Genomic DNA, 21,967 nt, shown 5'->3' on the forward strand with positions numbered 1-21,967 from the left:
TATTAATTTACTAACACTCTATGACACAAACAAACATATTAAATGTTGTTGCTCACAATTTGGCTTGATGTTATACTGAATAAAGCAAACTAATCTTTTGTGAAAGTTTCTGTGTTGTTACCAGAAATATCAATATGAAGAACATATTTGCATTTCAGTATATCACTATAGAGTCATAGAAGAGTGATGTATTTTTTATTTGAACACAATATTTGTCATTGCAATCATTTTAGTTTAAAAAACAAAATGTTGTGTGCGTGTACTACATATGAAACTATGAATGAATGAAGCTAAATATAATCGAGGACCGAATGCTTCCCGATGTTTTTAATATATTTGGGAGCAGCTGGTCTGTGAGTGGTAATTTATTGAAGTCAGACTTACAACGATAATAAATGCAGTTTGGGATAACAGCAAGCATGATGATCGATAATATAATAATACCCACCAAATGTATTTTACTGCAACTGTAAATTATTAAATGCAGCCCTGTTCTTGTGATATTTCTGAAAAGGTTGTTTATTCATATTCACAAAGCTTTGCTGAAATGGGTAACATTTATAGTTTTGGCAGACCGAAGGCACTTATTGAAAATTACTGTAGGACTTTGTGCTCCCAATTATTTCTGCTGTTTGTTCCTTTTAGGACTTCCAAAGATTTAAATTGCACTTTGTTGTATAATTGTTGCGTTATATCACTCCACATATTACAGTCAATGTTATTCTCAAACTACTGTCTTTATTCAATGTTCAGTGGATTTTTACTTAAATCAGAGTCTTACTTATCTTATATATCTTTAGGCACAAGTTAATACATTTGTATCATATTTATTAATATGCTCTGTATATGTTGTATTGATTTATTGGTTCTGATTGTTATGTCATTCGCTGTCATGTTGTGTTTTATTTATGTTGATTTTGTTTTTTGTGTATCACACCTGATATGTTGTTTCGGAACACGTCATATAGTGTTCCATCATGCTGGTTATATGTTGTTTTACTATGTTATGCAATGTTTATTATGTTTGCCAAGGATGTAATAAAATCATGGAGGCACATTTGTTTGTTTGTATGTTTGTTAACAAGAATACAGTTAAACTATTGCACAGATTTTGGTGAAGTTTTCACCACAGATAGATATTAGACCATGGAAAAGTCTGGATGTGGATCCGGATTTCATTTTATAGACTTTTAAGGATTACGTCAAAAATTCATAATTTTCACCACTGATAGAAGTAACCTTTGGCAGACAAAAGAAATATCTGATAGCGCTTGTTATGTTATATTTCCTTATGTTATGTCATGTCATGTTATGTTAAGTTACTATTGGCTATTCTATTCTTTTCTATTAGTATTTATCTTTATCTTGTGACTGTGCCTATTTCAATAAAGTCTTTTATTTCAGACATGCAGTCCCCTATCCATACCATGTCCAAACAAGTTATTCATATTTATGAAATTATCTTGATATTCTATTTCTATAGGAACTGTTTGTTTATATTGTATATTTTCCAATACAAGTTCACCTTTACCATGTATCTCTGTCAAGATTGTTGTGTTGTTAAAATAAGTCATATTTGAGTGAGATTTTGTTTCACTTTTATATTGCATGTTTTGTGAAATGACAGTAAAATTATCTTCATCCTTGGTTAGATTAGAAAACCTTTATCAGGTTAGGAGTGTTTTCCAGCCAATAAACACATTAAGCAAAAAAAACCATTAAAATACAGTGAGGAAAAGTTACAGAAAAACAAAACAACTCCACAAGACAACCCTGCTTTGTGAATTTGTATTTCAGACAGACAGATACATACTTTACTATACCATAAACTTTTAATATATAAGTTTTAATAGGCTCTGCAGTAAACAATAGGTTTTATTCATTTTACTGCCTTTATCTCAATAAAGTTTTTACTTTATGTATTTTCATTTTATGTCTTTGTTTTAATATATTCGCTTTATTTCTTTGTAAAGCACTGCGAACTGCCTTAATGATAGTTATATAGATATAATTTACTGATGGAGTTGTACCGTGGTGTCACAGAGCTGAGTTGCTTGACAAAGAAGTTTTGCGGGGTCGTTTGGATGTTTTGTACAATCTGTAGGAGCTCGCGCTGCAGGCGGACTCTGAGCTGGGAGTAAAGCGGAGTCACACCACTTGGGGGACTCGGGTCTGATCTCCCACATCCCGGATCTGAAGGAGGAGCCTCGGCGCCCGGAGGAAGTAGCTGTGCAGATTGGTGGATGTGTGCGGCGGCGGAGCAGTTACCTCCTCCATAGTGAAGTGAGAGTGTCGCAAACCACTGGATTGTGCAAAGTTGAAGGAGGCGAGCTTGAGGAAAGAGAGAAAAACACACAACTAAACCTCAGGAGGGAAACCGCCTCACTCCGCGGACTGATCCGGCTCTGCTCCCCGCCATGGAGGAGCTTGGTTCGGGGTTTTAATTGCCCAGGTACAGGTTGAAGCGGCGCTGCCGGGTCCAGGAGCGAGCAGTATGCATTCGGACTGCAGGCTGCTATGGGCAGAGCGGTAATGGTGGGCGGGGGACCGACAGGGGCCGCGGTGTTCGTCCTGCCGATTCTCCTCATCCTCACCACGGAGGGCTGCGCGGCTCAGAAAGGTGGGTGACACCCGGAGGAGCACCCCCCGGTGGGGTGGGGGTGGGGGTGGGGGGACCCTGGGGGCTGAGCCCGCCGCACACGCGCCCGGCTGATAAACAGCCATGTAAACACACGGGCACGTTCGAGAGTGTTTACCGCTCGTGTTGTTTTCCTCCGAACTTACCTTACATGGCCGCATGTGTGTGCGTGTATGTGTGCGCGCGCCCGCGCGTGTGTGTGTACGTGGAGTTACGCTTCGTTGACGCCGCCGCCCGTCACGGTGAACGACGGCTGTGGTGGAAAAAACCAGACCAACCGGTTCCCTAAAACCGAGATTGTGAACAATAAGGCCCTGCTCGGCGGAGTTTCTCCTCGCGGGATTACAACACGAGAGTAAACGAGTCGTAAACGGTTACAAGTCTGACTATTTCACCCGCGTGCGTTTCGCTGTGACAACGTTACTTTTAAATAGCCGGTTTTTTTAAATGGAGTCTGGTTTTTGTGGTCTCCGCACACGCTTGGGCTCCCGTGGCCTTGTTTCTCGTTGCGAATCGCCCGATTAAACCTCGAATCAAACCCAGAGAATGCGTCAAGATCACTGTGATCTGTATTTGGAAATGGTTTCCTTCTCGTTTTAGTGAAAATGTGAGTATTTAATAGTTTTTAGGAGTAAACAGCTGCCCTCTCAGGTGGTCAGGTTGGGGGTGGGGTGATCGCAGTGAGGGCTGTAAACACGTGGACAGTCTGTCACAACTTGAAATTCCACATGGATTACAATCTCACATTGATTTCAAATAAACTCTCACAATTTCTAAAGGCTGTCCTGGGCTGTTTTGTGCCCAGCGTTGGGAGGACAATGTGAACTCCTGTTGAGCACCGTGCTGTTGTTCAGTAACAGTTGTGAGTCAGGGTGAGGGAAGCTGCTTTGTTTTTGTCTTGTTCATCTGGATAATGTCCACTGAGAGTCTCTTATATAACTCCAGACCCACAGAACATCCACTTAGCACCATGAAGCATGACTGCTGAGTGTTATCTCCAGCCATGAGTCCACAGCTTAAACAGTCGGACAACAATGCCTGTGCTTTGTGACAGCTCAGAGGTCAGAGGTCATCAGGTAAAGAATCAACACTTTCCCTCCATAAAAAAAAAAAAAATCACTCCTCAATGGACCCTAATTTCTTGACCAGCATGTAACGGGTTCTTTAGTTTATTGTGTTGATTCTTTTACCAGATTACTTTCATCTTAGGGGTAGGAGTGAAACTATTAGTTATTCAATTATCTTCTACACTATGTAGTTATTTAATGCTTAAACATTGAGACCTCCAGCAAAAGCCAACCAGATGTCTCCAAATGCATCACATCACACACATAGCTGCCACTACATATCATTTTTGTCTCCAAGCTATCTGTAGATAGCTTATTATTTTTTTGATTGATTGATTGGGCTGTCGCCCAAATCGTCTCCCTCTTTTTGTTTTGGCCCCTCAATATGTCAACCAAACAATTTATGTCTTCATAGTCGTATCACCTGAGCCACAGCTGATCTACAAATCCTTCATAAGAGACTCTGACGAATGGAAAAGCCTGAAACGCATCCACCGTTTACCTACCTGTTTCAGCAATGTGGAGAATTAAAAGTAAACAGACTTTATGAAAGCATATATAACTTGTCTTTAATGACATTTCATAGCAACGACTTGTCGTAGGAAGGGCTTCACTTTATTTCTCCGTCATTATGCTTCAAAATAGGTAAACGGTGCGTGTCACTGGTACAAAAGTTGGAAATGTAGTTTATTAACAGGTTTTGACTTGGGCAATACGTGTCCGTTTTGTATTGTGAAGTGACACGTTTTCAAAGTCTTACACATCTGAAACTTTTGATCACATCACACAACCGGCAGCTCCTCTACGCCACAGTTTGAGGAATTGAAGTAACGCACATCAAGTAAGAGCAGGTTCTTACCAAGCAGAAGGATGTAAAAAGACATTGAAACGCTTCCAGGTTGCTGGATTATTCCTGCCTTGTCGTCTGTGGAAGGTGAGGTTTGGATGAGTGATGGAGCCGAGCAGACGTATCGGGAAGCTCGGTTTCCCTGATTCACCGTCACCGTCTGCATTCATTTCGCATCGATCTGGAGAAGACACAACAAATGTGGGATACAAGCTTTTTCAGGTTGCTTGCTTTGAACATTTTGTATTCGCTTATGCTTGATTGAGCTCCTTGGCTCCAGTAGGAAACTCTTTCAGTTGTGTTGTTTTTGTTTTTGTATTATTTTTGAACCACATCCGAAAAACAAACTTTGGTTACATTCCTAAAATGATGGTTATTAGCCTTTATCTATCAGAGCTTGAAGCTATCTGTCATAAAAGTGTCAGTGGATTTTGATAAAGAAGAATGTGTTCAAAACTTTGCACATGCCACTGATATTGCTATTTTAATGGTACTCTTTTATAAGTTCATAAACAACAAACCTACTTTCTCCAAGGGTTTTCGTTTGTGTTTACTTCAGAGAACCCGCCCAAGTAAAAGGTTTGCACAAGGTCTTGCGTACATTAATTCCCTGTTTTTGTTTTCCAAGTAAATGGTTATTAGGAAATTGGCCCCCCGTTTAGACGACGCATCGTTTTTGCGTGTTCATTTCAGAAAAGTGTAGTGTTTCCACAAAATGATGTCCCTTCACACGCAAATGGTGAGTTGAGATTCTATAAAGAATGTCGGATGCCGGGGCCACGCGTTTTCAAAAAGTCTCGTTTTCAGTGGCTCAGAGCGACGTCGTCGTGTAAACAGAACTCATAAACGCTCTGAAGAATATTTCCATTTCACATTGTTCAAACTGGGCCATTGAGGTGCTGTGATTTCAGCTCTGTTTGAGCTTTGTGTGTGTGTGTAATCCAGTTTTGCTTGTTTGTTTTCCTTTCTGGACGTGTTTGCTGAACTCTTGTGCTTGTCGGTGTCGCCCTGCAGGTGATGGCTGTGGCCCCAGTGTGCTCGGCCCCCTCAGCGGGACCCTGTCCTCTCTGGGGTACCCGAGGACGTACCCCAACAACTCGGTGTGCGAGTGGGAGATCAGCGTGCCTCGCGGCAAGCGGATCCACTTCCGCTTCGCCACGCTGGACATCGAAGACGGCGACTGCCAGGTCAACTACCTCCGCCTCTACAACGGCGTCGGACCGGGCCGCAGCGAGATTGGTGAGGGTCACAGGCACAGTTTCTTTTTTTTTTTTCTTGGGTCAGCCGGTCAGTTGTATTCGAACATATGCACAGTTCTGCTGGGTTCGGAGTGAGGACTCTCCATCAGGTGGTGGCAGCTTCCCCCTCCCCCGCACCTTTCAGACGTCGGATATTGAGTGTCAGGGTGTGACAATTGTCTGAAACCGACATTTCAACATTCATATCCGCTCTATGTCATCGTTGGCGGACGTCCAGAGGTGGAGAGGAAAGGAGCCGGGGTTTGATCTTCTTTCTCGAGGTCTTGTTACCGTCTTCACTTTTGATGCAAATAGTTTTAGCGCCACTGCAGAAGACTTCCACAGAGAGGCTCGTCTGAAAGCACGAACTGCTGTCCTCGTATTTACAATATGTGTATGTTTGTCCCTCAGAATAGCGATTACTGGATTTTTCCTCTTTGTCGGTTCGTGTGGCCTTTCGGAAGGGCAGAGGAAGGACTTTGACAGGTGTCTCTTGTATGTTGGTGAGCTCAGCGTGAAAGCTCGTGTTTGGTTTCACTATAATGTTTTAGTAAATCAGAGATCGGAGACGGGGTCCTCTGCAGCCCTTCGTATTTCTAAACTGGGGGGTGAAAGGTTGAGAACCATGGTTTTACACCAGACTGACGCAGACTGGGGTCTCAGGGGGTTGAAGCCTTTTCTCGCCAGGAGAGGACAAGAGGCAGCACACACCCTGAGCTAGGTGTGTAATGGGTTCACACGGTTTCCTGCAAACCTTTTTAAAAACACCCCAAAAATGTTTTTATATTATATGGTAAAGGAAAAAAAAAAAAGCAATTTATCTGTGAAATCTTGTGTTAAACATCAACATTACTATAGTTGTATTGCTTGAAAATTACATTTATTAGATGTTTTTTCGGTGAGATTTTGGAAGAAGCGCAAGTTTTTTCATTTAAGTTTCAAAATGGAGACGCCTCTACACGAGACACATGACCAGTCTGTTAAAGGATTATTACAGACTCTCGTCTGTGAGTAAAAGAGTCAACCATTAACCAAACAAGTTTGTCTTTTGCCAGTGTGGATTTTTGCTGGGGTCATCCGAAAAACCTCAAAGGGTGAACATGCAAACTTTATCTCGAAAGTTGAAACTACAAACCTTTTTTTTTTTTGGTAAAAGATGATGGTGCTGACCTCGCTGTCACATCGGTTCACATTCTGAACTCATTTTAAATAAGACATTTGCATTTGTCGGCTTAATTTCAATGTAGTTTGACTAATATTTCATTTTTATTTCGTTATTCTTTACAAGTTCGACCTATATATGTCAAATATCAAAAATATATATCTTGCACCGATTACGTCATAGTCATTTCACAGCACTTCATCCATTTTTTTCCAGGAGCGGATCTCACTGAAATCAATGTGGACAGACCTCCGGTCCATCACAGGACTCACAGAGAGACAGACAGGCACACACACTCACATTCATACCTCGCGGCAATTCAGAGTCACAGGTTAACCGCAAAAGCATATATTTGGAAAGTGTGAGGAAACCAGAGTACCAGGAGAAACGAGGAAAACACAGAAAAATCCCCTCCGAGTCCGACCTGGACTTAAACGAAGGGACATTTTTGCTAAGAAGCGAGAGTGTTAGATGACAAACAGATATCCCACATGAGCCAAAGTTGGTGGAGAATAATCATATAGTTCTTCAAAAAAGGGACATTTTGTAAAGTGTTAGATAAGATCCGATAAGATAAACCTTTACTGATCTCACAATGGAGAAATGTACTTCAGCTCTTAAAGACACTCATGAGTATGAAAGACAAGAAATGTGCAAACAGTTAGGTAAGGATAGAGATATCTTATATACAATGACTATCAAGAACTCTAAGGGCCAAAAATATTTACAGTAAAGAGTAATAATAAGTAAATAAAATAGGACTAAAAAATAAGATAAAAACCACAAACTATAATAAAGTATAATAAGTTCTAAGGGGAGCAAAATATACAGTAAGATGAAATACAAGGAAAATAAACTATGATGGGGGGGGGGGGGGGGGGGGAGGGGGGCGGCAAAGTGTAGGATAAAGTACAATAAAACACACTATAGTAAAAAATAATACCAGTGTTGGCAGTGCAGGTTCAGTCCTAACAAGTGGTCAATTAGTGATGTAGGTAAAGTGACGTAGGTAAAGTGACGTAGATAAAGTGACGTAGATTGCATGTTACTGTACAGTCTTGTTGTCCAGTCTAACAGCAGTGGGGATGAAGGACGTGCTTAGCGCTCCGTCCTGCACTGAGAGAGCTCCTCAGCTCCTCAGCTCCTCTACTGTTGTCGGAATTCTTTGCACTGATGTTTTAAATTGTGCATTTTTATGTCTCTTTTTTTTTTTTTCCTTGCGTTCACCCGAATGGCCGAACAGTGAAACATTGCGGTTTGGGTCTGGACCTCAGAGAGCTGGTGGAGTCTGCGGGCAGTCAGGTCACCGTGCAGTTCATGAGTGGGACTCACCACACCGGACGTGGATTCTACCTGTCCTACTCCACCGCCGAGCACACAGGTAAACACACCTTCCCGCCTGCCACTCCGTTCTCTTGTCCGTGCTTCGGAGACTGTGTGTTACGTCACAGCTGTTTAGTTCTGCACCTCCTTCGTTTTTGGAGAGTTGTGATGTGATGACATTGTCCTGGAAAGAGTCGCACATGGGACGACGTCTGAATGCTGCCAACTTATGGGGGGAAAAATGATTTCCTTCTCATTTGACGGCTCAGTGGATCATGATGCGTTTTTAAAGGAGCCGGTGTTAAAAACCCTGAAGCGGTGTCATTTTTAGAAGATATGTAGTTTCCAAAAATGCTTTTACAAAGAGGGAGGAAGTGATCCTGTGCAAGAATGTTTTTGGGGGTTTTTTCAAGCTGAAACATGAAATAGTGAAATTCGATGATTGCAACTGTGATTCTGCCTGCAATGGGAGAACACTTTTCGAAATACCTCCGTTTGGTATCACAATGGACATACATATTTTGATATATTTGCTGTAGGCTAAAAGTCCAGCATGTCTTTCTTACCTTGAGTTGCAGCCAGCATCAAACACAAACACTTCTCCCTTTGGTGCGCTAAAAAAAACGGGGATTCCTTGCTTACATGTAATGTGCTTCTTCAACTTAGTGAGTCAGATGTTTAGGTTTGTCTTTGTGTCGGTGTGGAGACGACTTTAAACGAGCGATCAAAATGAATTGGGCCCTTGTTTATTTTCTAAAGACCACAGAAAGAGGCAGCTCTTCCTTTTTTCGTCTGCCAGTTAAAGGCGGTGTTGCTTTAAAAGCCCTCTGCACGCTGAAATGGATTATGATGAAGTGGACTTCAACGTATGATATAACATTGTGAGATTTTAAAGATATTTGACCTTTGCTGTCTACCTTTTCTAGTCAATCCATCTTCTGTAATGCACACTTTATTGACGTCCGGCTGGAGGACGTCCGAGCTGACCGGAGGCTAAACGGGTGGCGAGGGACAGAATCACTCCAGACCGTGGTCTTATTGCTGCGAGGCTGCGGTGCCTACCACTGCCTCACCCTGCCACCCTGAACCTGCAGTTTGACTTTAGACTGTTTTGTCTACTTCTTTCACGTCTCTGAGCTTATTTACATACCTCTTTGCTGCTCCTCCGCCACCAAAGCCGGTCACATATGACATGAACCATAAACTTGATAGCTGTGTACTCGTGATTTTAATCAGTTTAATCAATTATTTGTTGTCACCCTAGTGAGCACTACATCTTTCTTGCTCTGTTTGAACAAGGTCACGGTTTGATCCTGCTGATTTCACTTGAGGGGATCTTGAATCATCAGTGTTCGTGGCTTTAGTCATTAAAAGACCTTGAATGCTGCAGTATCTCATAGCAGCTCATCCAGTGATCATTATAACAAATCAGCCAGGACTCAAGAGGAGCACCGACTCGGCCATCTTCATTATGAGGCATGCTGGCCGTACATCTAGAAATCACTCCTTTCTTCTCTTGAAGTGCAGCGTGTCTGTTTATCTCTGTCCAGGCCGACTGCTTGTATCGAGGTTCGTCATATTATTGTTGGATGAAATCAGATCAGCGTTGACGTTGGTCTGGTTTCTCTTGAATTAGATACCTTTTTAAGATGACCTCATGCACGCTGGGCTTCCTCTGGTCTGCGTTCAGTCTCAGACCACAAGGAGCTCTCCGGAAACGAGACGTGCTCTGTTCCATAATGCCTCATCTATACTTTACAGTGTGCTTGCAGTGTGTTAAGGGCAGAGAATGTCGCTGTGGCGTTCTACACATTTCATTGAGCGGCAGTCTGCAAAAATAGAGATTTGAAGTTTGAGCTGAGAAGGCTTCCATAGTCCGATGAGCGACGCAGATCCCTTTGCAAGACGTTAAAATGCAATTATCTCATGGAGAGGGGCTTTAATTTACCCCTATAACAAAAAGTAAAAAAAAACAGAAACTCTCTGGTTTCATGTGACTGTAACACTTTTTAAAGCTTTTGGATTTTTAGTATATTCCGCCGTCTCTCCGGAGCTGCATATCACAGAAAGTAGTGACAACATACGCGATCAAGGAAAACTAAAAGTGATCACATCGTATTTTAAATCTGGAGCTCTGACGTTTCGAGAACGTGTGAAAGAGGCCAACCAGGAGGTGACGATTAGTTCGTGCCACTTTGTGTGACATAAAACCATTTTGCCGTTCAGCATACAAAGGAAATGTCAATATTGGGCTTGGTTGATACTCAATTCTTTCAAATCAGATTGGGATTAAAGGCCGCAAATTCTCTTTTTCCTGCTGAATGTACTCAAGCTTCTGTTCAGACAAATGGAAGGTTAACAACCTCTTTTTGTTTAATGATGCAAATCTGCCCGTACTTTGTCATTTTCAACAAGCTCACATTGTAGGACCGATCCGAGGAGGGACCCATTAAATAATTCAGGAAGTGATACGACTCAAATACTGAAGTAGCAAGACGAACTGGATATAAGAAAATATCATAGTGTGTGGCTTTATGACAAGACCTCTCGTCTTTGAACTTCTCTATTTCTATATATTACTCCACATTAAATAAATGTGTATGAAACAAAGAGGAACTTTCTTTTTGTTGAACCCTAAACATTATCTCGTAATATTTAGCTGTCATTATTTTATTTACTTAGTTAGTATGATAAAACTATTTAGAGAAATGTACTGTGGCCACAGCAGAGAAATCGAGTAATATCTGGAAATATAATTAACAGACTAAATTTAAACCTTAATATAGTATCAAAAGTTTCATGTTTTTTTGAGAAACTTTATCCTTATAATAATGCTGCTGTTGATATATGATGCATTTCTACCAGTAAACTAAATTCAGTTATAGAAACAAAGTGAGGAGGGAAAGTGATAAAGTCATCACAACATAATATAAACAACAACAACAACAACTTTTGTTTATTAGCTATTCAAATACTCCTGATATTGGAAGCTCATGCACACACAGGGAGAACATGCAGACCAGGAATATGAAGCACTAACCACCACCACCACTCTCAATAATTAGTTGTGACCTTTTATTTTGTGAAACACTTTTTTCTTTTGGATAAAAAAAGATTTTTCCCTCATTTCACTAATCTGTCCAAGTTATTCATCACTGTCAAGCGACTTTGTCCGGCGATGGAAAGCGTGAGGTTCACACGACCTCTGTTCAGAGCCTTGAAGCCACAGTGACTCGGCATTCTTGCACGAGGCAGGTTTGGTTTTAATCTGCATGCCTCACTAATACCTATCATAGCTGTCTGCAGCTGCAGTGCAATTAAAGGTGTCGCCTGTAATCTTAACAGGTTTGCCAATGATAAAAATGGCCCAAACCTCTGACTCATCGGCGATGGAAGTTTAAACTCATTTGCTGAGGCCAGTGAAGAACCAGCTCTTCAGCAACGCGTCGTCTTCCTATAATACGACCGTTACCGACGCCTCTCCCAAACAGATTCCAAACGTCTTATTGAGGAAGTCGGCGCAAAGCGCGGCGCGTGTTCTGTGGAAGCCTGCTTCATCACGTCCAACACTTGCAGGAATTTCAGATAGTAGATAACCGGAGGAAGAGGAGGGCAGAGCGCAGCAGAGAAATAACTGAATAAGTCAAGGCGAGCGAGTCCCTCGGTGTCGCCAGGCCTGCCGTGGAGCTGACGTTCCTCGTCTGACTGTGCAGATGAGCGTGGGTGGCAAGAGTTTACTCAGCTAAGTGAATCAGTAACCATGGTGACCTTGGCGGTTGGAGGTGTTTCTGTTTGACTCGTTGTTTTTCCATGTTGGGATTTTTTTTTTTTTTTTTTTTTGGTGGTTATTTTGGGGACTCGGAAAATGACCATCTCAGCCTGTTGTGCAGCAGTGATTGTCCTCTTTGCGCTGTGAATCTGAAGGGAATCATGCATCTCAAGGTTTTGCAGAGCATGAACCAGTAAAATAGCCAAACTTAAAAGTTAAATGCAGTCCATTGGTTTGTCCACTTCTGTGGTGTAGACTTAAAAAAAACAACAAAAAAAACCTCAATAAATAATAAATGCATGGTCATAAAATTCATTTTGCCCTGAGGAAGTGTGCTAAAAGCTTCTAAAGTAGACCATCTGGGCGTTACACAGCATGTGGGTCATATATTGCCGTCTCTTATATTCAGGAATCGTGAATAAAAGGTAAATCTGTGTTTATGCAATAGCATTGTTTTCCTCTATTTTAAAGAGAATAGGTTTATTTTTCTTCCACAGCAAGTTGGTGATTCTGAGTGTGCCTTTACCCATTTCTAATAATGTTTGATACCCAAACAATTGGTTCTTTTACTTCTAAAGGGGAACTGCTTCATTTGTGAAGAGCCGATCATTGTCTTGAGATTAGAGTGCAACTTTATCCACGATAATGAGACAAAACACTCAAAGTCAGCAAGTTATATTGTTACAAACTGGGAATAATGCTGCTATATGGGCTTGATTTGAACAAATACGTCTTGGAAATAAGTTCCCATTGTGTGATTTTGTGTTTGAAACCAATTTCACAGGCCTGATGTATGAAGTAAACCATCATCAGGCATGCAATTCAAAAACTACCAGAAACCACGGAAGTTGAGCTTTGTGTCCACATTTTAGCCCCTTTAAATAAAAATAAATCCAGGTGGACTGAAGAAAGAACCGTTCAGCAGAAACATGTCAGAACCAATAATGGCGTCTTAAAATGTTAATTTCTGGGCATGACCCCATTCAAAACCACTTTAAAATGGATTTGAGATGTTTGGTTCTTTAACTTTGTTAATTGACACAATAATAATACAATTTGTGTTTGGTTTTTTTTGTTGTGAAGGCTTTATCTTTCTCAGTTTGATCTCACGTTGGTAAAAAGATAATCTTAGATCATTTGATAGTGGAGAAATATGAATTTCCAGTCCTCACAAGACTCTCATAACCCAGGTATGATGATTACTTTCCGCCAGCAGGAGAGATTTTCTACAGGTACGATACCATATAATTAAACAGGTTGAAAATGTCTTTATTAATGCAGAAAGTGTGGGGAAAGGTGGTCGGCGGGGGCGGTTGATGGTTTTGCAGGAACAAGTTGTGACAGAGTCTGTTTGCCTTTTTTCAGATCTCATCACATGTCTGGACAAAGGCTCTGATTTCCCCGAGGCAGAGTTCAGGTAGATAAAAGTAGGCTTTGTGTCAATACTCCTACGGTTGTCACACATCCGGACACTGATCGTGTTTGTCCGTTCTTAGCAAATACTGCCCGGCAGGCTGCTTGACGTCGACGGAGGAGATTTCTGGAACCATACCGAACGGATACCGAGAGGTGAGTTACACGCCAGGTGCTTCTCTCTGTGCTCGTCGCCGTCGTCTCGCCACCACAGTGAGTCACACTGGCCTGACGCTGGTCTGGTCTCGGTGACCACCACCTTGCTCATGTCTTCATGGCTTTGCTCCATTACTTATGGGACGCCAACTACGACACCTGCTGGCGCTTCGTCATCCCAACAGTCCCTCATTGGCCAGTCCGGAAAGGGAAAAGGAAGAACTGGTTCACACTCGGAGGTGGAGGCGTTTCTGCGGCACTGAAAGCAAGTTGACATCAGACAAGGTTGTGCAGATCAGTAACCTCCACTGCAGGAAGGTACAGAAAGGAACGAGAGCGCAGGGAAAAAAACTCTATGTATATATAGAGGGAGAAGGAAAGAAGGTCTCACGCAGCCTAAACCTAAAGCGGCATAAAAAGAAAATTGGTCCAAGGTGACCTGAACAGGCCTGAGCTGTAATATCAATTCAAAAGGACATTTTAAAGCCTGAAATCAACGGTAGAGAGAGTGTAGGCCTTCCTAACTGCATGCAGGAAGTCTGACCTATCAGGCCACGTCTGCGCGACAAGGTTTCAAGTGAAGACGCCTGTTTTCTTGCGTTTTCGTTTCAGAAAAGTTTTGCCTTTACTTGGCAACCGTCTGAAAAAGGCTGAGAACAATGTCAAAAAACATGTTCGGCATTTTATTTTAATGGCTGCAGGATAAAAAACTGCTCTTATAGGAAGATGTGATGGAGTTTGGCTGCATGTTAAAAGAAGATTATGAGAGAGATGTGGTCATTGCAATTAGAATTATTCAATTATTTGGACGTTCTGATAACAGAGAATTACAATAGTGAAGTGAAGATGTGACACATGCTTGGATTTTAATGAAAGGAAACTGTCCTGATTCTTTTGTTGTCAATAAATCCCCGGTTCCTCACAGGGGAACTGTATCTGAGCCACACTTTGTGTTTGTCATGCAGTTATTATTGTGTAAAATGAAGCATGCTGGTATGCATGTCCTGGACTGATGACCTCATGGCACCCCCACGGTGTGTGAAATCATGGGCGCAGCGTCTCTGGCTGATGACCTCATGCTCAGAACAGGATTTAGCAAATAAAGAGGGGAAAAAAAAACCCCCAGTACGGAAGGAGATGTGGGCCTGGCTGATGGGAGGACAGGGAGGAGCGTCGGGGGTGTGCTTCGGGGAGCGAGTCGCCCCACAGGAACAGAGGAGGGGCAGGGTCAGCGGGTGAAAGGGAGGTGAGATAATAGTTTGGCTGAAAATAATGACCAGTAATCCAGTGCAGCTGCGGAGCAGAGCGAGTCGGCGTGTTTGTGTGATTCATTCATGTTTGTGTGCGCGAGAGACGATGAACCGGAGCGTAATGGAGGGCGTGCAGCCGGAGTTCACTCTGTATCGACCAGGGATCAGCTGCCACGCCCTGATCGCAATCCTGTAGTCCTCTTTATCGCCCCAAACCCTGCTTCAGGATCTCGCAGGCCTGTGGTTGGGCTTTTCTGGGTTTCCTCATGCCACTTTGTGTGTGTGTGTGTGTGTGTGTCGGGGTACTGTGGTTTGGAGCTGAACCTTGTATTTGTGTTGGTGGTTCGCTGCGCCGCTCTTGAGGATGTGGTGTGTGTTTTTGGAGAAGTTTTAACGGTCGCGGGCTGAGTGTTGAGCGGCTGTGGCGACCTCGGACCGCTCCTAATTACGAGCGCCGCGCCGCTCCGATCCGTGTGACTGTCGCCCCGGCGGGGTCGCCGGTTTCCCCGCAGCCTCGTCCCGTGTTGGATTCCTGCCTGCGTCTTTTCCAGTAATGAAATCCCACCGTCACTCCACCAGCTGTTGGCCGGGAGGAGCTGGCAGATAGAGTGGAATGGTTTTTTTTTTTTCTTGTTTTTTTTTTTTTTTTTCAGTGATGTGGCAGCAGGTTTGGACAGGAATGTAGTGAGTCATTACCTTCAGTGCCACTCAGTATCCTCGATGACGACACCCTGACTCCTCAGCCTTTATGTGCCTCGGTCTGAAGGTTAAGCGACCGCGCTGGAAAACAGCACCACTTGTTCTGAATGCTCAAGTTCAGTCAGAAAATCGTCATAGAGTCACTCCACCCCTCCTGAAACACGTACAAACTTTCTGAGGGAACGGTTGAATTCCAGTTGTTTACCATCAGAACATAAAACAGAACATAAAGCAAAACCAATTTCAAAACCAGTTTGAAAGAAAATGAAGAATTTATGTCAACTGGCTCGATGTGGTCGGTAGCTTTGCACAATACTAGGCGAACATCAGTGGTTTTATTTATTTTTTTCTTCCCTCATCACATTTGCATTTGTAGTTCCTGCCAGCAGTTTTTTAGAAGTGAAGCAGTTTAATTTTATATTATATATTTTACGATAAGCCGCTACTTTCTTCCAACGCTTTGACCCTGCATCTTATAACACGATGCGGCTAATTCATGGATTTTTACAGGCTAACGGGCTTCATGCCACCAGATTCTACTTCCGCATGTCGATACATGCTGTTTTTAGCGCCTCTGCTTCTCCAAAACGTGCTTTAAAAGTAACATTTCTGCTCTTGGTAGCTCGTCTTGTGTTGCTTCCCGCGGTCCAGAGCTCCAGCACCTGACTGCCATCAATGTTGCGTTCAGGTGCATCACGTAAACTAGTAAACCGTTGCTGAGGAATCTTCCTTCTCAGAATCACAATTAGCAAATAACTGATTAAATACTTTATCAACACAGATAAAATGCTTGCTGTGTATGTATTTGTCTCTCCGTCTGTCTCTCTGTCTGTCTGCCGCCGTGAATGTTGCGTTCAGGTGAATTGTAAAGCCGACATGTTGCGTCCGTGGCTGAGGAATCTCCCTCCTCAGAATCACAATCGGCAAATAACCCGATAAAATACTTTAACAACAGAGATAAAATGCTTGGTGATCATGTATCTGTCTCTCTGCGTCTGTCTGTCTGCCGGCTTCTCAGCAGACACACAACACGGCACTGTGTGCAGGAATTTCCAGCGCTATGAAAGACAGATTGGTGAGAATTGATGTTCTTGCAGGGAAATTCTTGCCCTCTTACAACGTGGACACCTGTTGCTTATCGTCAAGTGCGGCTTATATGGTTTTGCAGGTGCGCCTTAAATTCAGGTGCGCTCTGTAGTGCGGAACATAAAGTAATTTACCCTCTGATTTCTGTCCTTTAGTTATAAGGTATGGATCAATTACGGCTGTCAATTGATAAAAAAAAAGTCTCTTATTAAAAACTGTTATTCTGAATCTGGAGAGCGCATTGCCGGCAATAAGTCGGACCTGTTCCCAGTGCACGTTGGCCTCCGGCAGTGGTGTCCTTTATCACCGGTTCTGTTCATCACCTATATGGACAGAATTTATAGGCACAGCCGGGGGCCGGAGGGGGTCCAGTTTGGGGACCACAGGATCTCATCTCTGCTATTTGCAGATGATGTGGTTCTGTTGGCTTCATCGAACCTGGACCTTCAGCGTGCACTGGTGCGGTTCGCAGCCCAGTGTGAAGCAGCTGGGATGAGGGTCAGCACCTCTAAATCCCAGGCCATGGTTCTCGACCGGAAAAAGGTGGCTTGCCTCCTTCAGGTCGGTGGAGTGCCCTTGTCCCAAGTGGAGGAGTTCAAGTATCTTGGGGTCTTGTTCACGAGTGGGGGAAAGATGGAGCGTGAGATCGACAGGCGGATCGGTGCAGCGTCTGCAGTTATGCGAACGTTGTATCGGTCCGTCGTGGTGAAGAAAGAGCTTCGTTCCTACCCTCACCTATGGTCATGAACTATGGGTCATGACCGAAAGATCGAGATCCCGGATACAAGCGGCTGAAATGAGCTTCCTCCGTAGGGTGGCTGGGCGTACCCTTAGAGATAGGGTGAGGAGCTCAGTCACCCTTAGAGATAGGGTGAGGAGCTCAGTCACCAGGGAGGAGCTCGGAGTATAGCCGCTGCTCCTCCACATCGAGAGGAGCCAGCTGAGGTGGCTCGGGCATCTATTTCGGATGCCCCTCAGACGCCTCCCTAGGGAGGTGTTCTTGGCATGTACCTCCGGTAGGAGGCCTCGGGGCAGATCTAGGACACGCTGGAGGGACTATGTCTCTCGGCTGGCCTGGGAACGCCTTGGGGTGCCACCGGAGGAGCTGGAGGAAGTGTCTGGGGCGAGGGAAGTCTGGGCCACTCTGCTCAGACTGCTGCCTCCGCGACCCGGCCCCGGATAAAGCGGTAGCCAATGGATGGATGGATGGATGAATCTGTAGAGCATGAACTGACAATGCGGGGGAACCATTTAGTGTCTGGTGATATTTATATTGCACATATACTGTACATTGTGCTGCACAAGCAGTCGGACTGGTTTGAATAACTTTTCTCGAAGACTCTTGTTAAATCTGCCGTCTTGTTTTAATTGCACACACTTGTACTTAGATGACAGCAGCTTGTAAAAGATACATGAATCATTTCAAGTCCTCATGCAGTGAAGGATGAACATCAATTTAGTTTGTAGTTGTCTCCTTTTTTCAGCTCAATTTGTGTCAAAAGTCAAATTGTTGGGTAATAATTGATCAATTGTTTTGTGATCAATATCACTTGATCCAGTTCAGAGCTGGCTCTGTGTGATGGCAGGTTGCAACCTGGACAAACACTCACACTCACACACACTCTTGCACTCTCACACGCACGTACACACACATACAGGCAATTTAAGAATAAACATTTAACCTCAAACATGCTGTGGACAGGCGGAACATGAAAATGACACAGAAAGGCTCCAGACCAGACTTGAACCAGGGATTTCCCTGCTGTGATGTAAGAATACCAACCACCACACCCACTTTTCACCCCATTTTTCCCAAATCAAATTCCTTCCTGTTTGTGTAACCGACTCGTCTTCACTTTGAGGCCAACAAATCAAAGTTTGCTCATACAGTTTTAAGTCCACGGACATTTCTTCCAGCGTCATTTGATCTCATCAGGCTGCATTTTCTGTCTGTCCAGTCTTTGAAATCAAAACTTTCTTTCTCTGTGGTGTTTTTTTTTTCTTCTGTTCTCCCATTGCTTGTATTGGTTTTCCTGTAGATATATGTCCATGAGGCCTATTTGTTTAGTGAATAAATCTCACTGTGTTAAATCAGTGTTGGTCTTTTGATGTGTTCAGGGCCTACGCCGCTTCTCTCCCCTCGCCAGCTGAAACTTTCTGCCCCTCCTCTGACCCTAGCTTGTATAAGGAGGGCGTGAAAACATGGATGAAGTCATTTATTTCACATCGTTTGATAAGCTTCCGCCAACTTCCCCGGTCAACAAAAACAGCCGGTTCCTCGCGGCGTGCATACTTTTGCACAAATGGAGCTTCTCAAAATGTCACATCCCAAATATTTCGACCTTGAATGTCCTAATTCCTGAGATTGTATGGTCGATTTTCTTGGAACATTTGATGGAAAATTAGATCCAAAAACAAACCAAAGGCAAGACACAGTCGATTAAATAAAGATAATTCACAGTTCATTCATCAGAGTTCTTTCCATCACTACGCGGTGACGTGTACATCGGTGCATTCATTTTATGAATAATGGTTTAATACAGTGTTTCTAGAAGAGGGTACTAGTACCTTTTGGGGGTACTTGAAAGAACTGCAACAAGTACGAGTCCCCCCCCCCCCCCCCCCCCAAATTGCATTAAAAACAGTTATTTATAACAGTTATTATCAATTTGTTTATTTATTCATGTTTAATGTATTTAGCACAATGATTAAAGAAAGTGATTTTCTATCAATTAAAATGATATTTTTTTCAGTCTCGAAGCGGCTCTTCAATAAACGCTGTTGGCAAAATTCTCCGTTCTCCCTTTTGGTGTTGCATCTTCCATCAATCGCCATAGGAGGCTAAAACTAAGAGGTACTAAACATTAAAACTAAGGGGTACATTTTTTGAAAATCCTTAAAACAAAATCCTGGTTTAATGTGGGAGCAGTCACACTTCCTGCTGTGTGTATGCAATTTATTTAAATATTAAATACAAGGAAAATAGAGATCAATACCTCCTGAAGGGACAACATGGGCTGGTGTTGTTGTTTTTTATATTTAATCAACAGCCAGAGATGTCTGAATGTGACGTTTTCAAGAAGCTTGACCTTCTGCTGATCCTTCATGTCCTGTTTTCCTCCCCTGGGTTTTTCTTTTCCTTTCCTCCAGGGTAATCACAAAGGCTTCTATAGTTGCTGACTCGTCTCATGCGGAAAATGTGTTTTCAGACAAACCCTGGGCTTTTATTCTGCTATCAGTCGAATTCGTCTCCTCGTCACACCCGATCAGATGTGGTTTCTCCAGCCGGAAAAAAAACCCTTCAAAAGTGCATAATGAGACAAAGTGTTGATCTTTCTGTGTGTGTGTGTGTGTGTGTGTGTGTGTGTGTGTGTGTGTGTGTGTGTGTGTGTGCAGTCCTCCCCTTTGTGTGTGGCGGCCGTCCACGCCGGTGTGGTGTCCAACGCAGTGGGCGGGAGGATCAACGTGGTCAGCAGCAAAGGCATCCCTCACTACGAGGCCACACTGGCGAACAATGTCACGTCCACTGGGTAAGAGCGCCGCGCCGCCGCCGGGATCCGCTGGGTCTGATTCCGGCAACGCAGAGGAAAACGCCACAAAACAAACCCACTTTGTGTCTCCGCCTCTTTCCACAGAGGAGCTTTATCCAACAGCCTCTTCACCTTCAGGACCAACGGTGAGTTGTTTCATTGGCTGCAGCCCCCCCCCCCCCCCCCCCCCCACGCTCTGAAACGTTGTCCCGCCACGCCGGTCATCATCAGCATCAGCGGGTGCCGAAGTGTGATGTCGTATCTTTTCTGCAGGATTCCTAAGGCGACACGACTGGCGTGTTCTAAACGCGCTCACGTTGCATTGTGTTCTAATGGGTTAATGACGGTAATAATTGCCCCCCCGGGGGTGTCCTGTGGCGTAATCCTTACCGTGCGCATTTGAACTTTTACTTGAGTATGAAAACTTGCCCCGGCTGTGATTTTTTTATAAGTCTGCAGCACAACCTGGAGTATATTAGCTGCCTCTTTATGTGCACAAACTTTTGAGTGTTAACTGTGGCGGCCCCGATTTATAATGTGGTTTGAGGGGGGGGGGGGGAAGGGGAGGGGAGGGGGGGGCACATCTGAACTGGATTATGAGCAGAGGTTACGATTCCTGTGTTTCCAGGCTGCTACGGGACGCTGGGGTTGGAGTCCGGCGGCGTGGCTGACACTCAGCTCAACGCCTCGTCGGTGTGGGACTGGAGCGCCGGCGCCGGCCAACACAGCGTGTGGTCGCCACCGGGAGCGCGGCTTAAAAAGGCGGGGCTCCCCTGGGCGCCGTCACACGGCGACCGGCGGCAGTGGCTGCAGGTCGATCTGAAGCGGGAGAAACGCATCACAGGTACCACGAGCGTCCGTCCAGTGTCAGTGCTTGTTGTCATCCGGTTCGGGACGGCGGGGACGACGGAGACGATCCCAGCATGCAATGGGGGGGGGGGAGCAGGCAGGGTGCGACACCGGTCCACCACAGGGTGTATCTTCAAGGTTAAATAAAAAAAAATCAATAAATAATAAGATTAATTGAAAGTAACCACATAAAATATACCACAACATTTTTTTTTTTTTTTCAATGTTCTTGTATTCACACACAATAAATCTTTGTTGAGAAGTTCAAACAATGTTATTCCAGTTTCTATTTCATGGTATTAACAAACTCAAAAAGGTACCAGCGTACACCAAAAAAAAACATAAATATGAACATATGGGTTGTTAAATTTTTAGGTAAAACTCAATCAATTGGTCTTCGAAGATAAAGTGACAAATACAAATGTTTAGACCTCACACATCTACTTTAGAGAAAAATAAACATTTACTACCTCACAATGAAATATGAGGGGTATATATATATATATATATATATATATACATATACATATATATATATATATATATATATATATACAGTCTCAAAGCAACTGGCTAATAACCATGCCCAGTCATCCACCAAACTCCTGATAGTCCCTCCCATCTCCTTTCCTATCCACTTCTCCTTAATGCTGGAAGTGCTAAAGCGGCGGCCATGATAAGGAACGTTCAAATTCTCAATAAGCAAAGAAAAGGAGGCTGATTGCTTCCTTTACAGCACGTCCATGTCTCCCTGCTTCCACACAGCTGATTGCAATGAGCAGCTTGTTATCTGGCGTTGTGCTGAAGGTGGTGATGAAGCATCAGGACGTTCGGTGGAGGGAGACATGGAAAGCGTGCAGAGCTTCGACCCCTCGAGGATCTGAGTTTGACACCCCTGCTTTACAGCCTCTTTTAGCACAGGACAGCGCCGACGCTTCCT

At 43.7% G+C, this 21,967-nt stretch overlaps 1 protein-coding gene across 1 annotated transcript in view; it reads left to right on the forward strand.

Annotated features, from left to right (window-relative positions):
• Positions 1-2,259: 2,259 nt before the first annotated feature.
• dcbld2 (discoidin, CUB and LCCL domain containing 2) overlaps positions 2,260-21,967 on the forward strand; it is a 28,825-nt gene continuing 9,117 nt past the window's right edge. The window contains exons 1-8 of the mRNA XM_080497675.1: positions 2,260-2,620; positions 5,567-5,791; positions 8,196-8,333; positions 13,410-13,461; positions 13,541-13,613; positions 20,045-20,178; positions 20,284-20,324; positions 20,807-21,022. Coding sequence (XP_080353801.1) covers positions 2,518-2,620; positions 5,567-5,791; positions 8,196-8,333; positions 13,410-13,461; positions 13,541-13,613; positions 20,045-20,178; positions 20,284-20,324; positions 20,807-21,022 — 982 coding nt within the window. The 5' untranslated portion in view covers positions 2,260-2,517. The remainder of the gene's footprint in view (positions 2,621-5,566; positions 5,792-8,195; positions 8,334-13,409; positions 13,462-13,540; positions 13,614-20,044; positions 20,179-20,283; positions 20,325-20,806; positions 21,023-21,967) is intronic.

This window comes from Blennius ocellaris (genome assembly GCF_963422515.1).
Source record: "Blennius ocellaris genome assembly, chromosome: 6".
NCBI lineage: Eukaryota > Metazoa > Chordata > Actinopteri > Blenniiformes > Blenniidae > Blennius > Blennius ocellaris.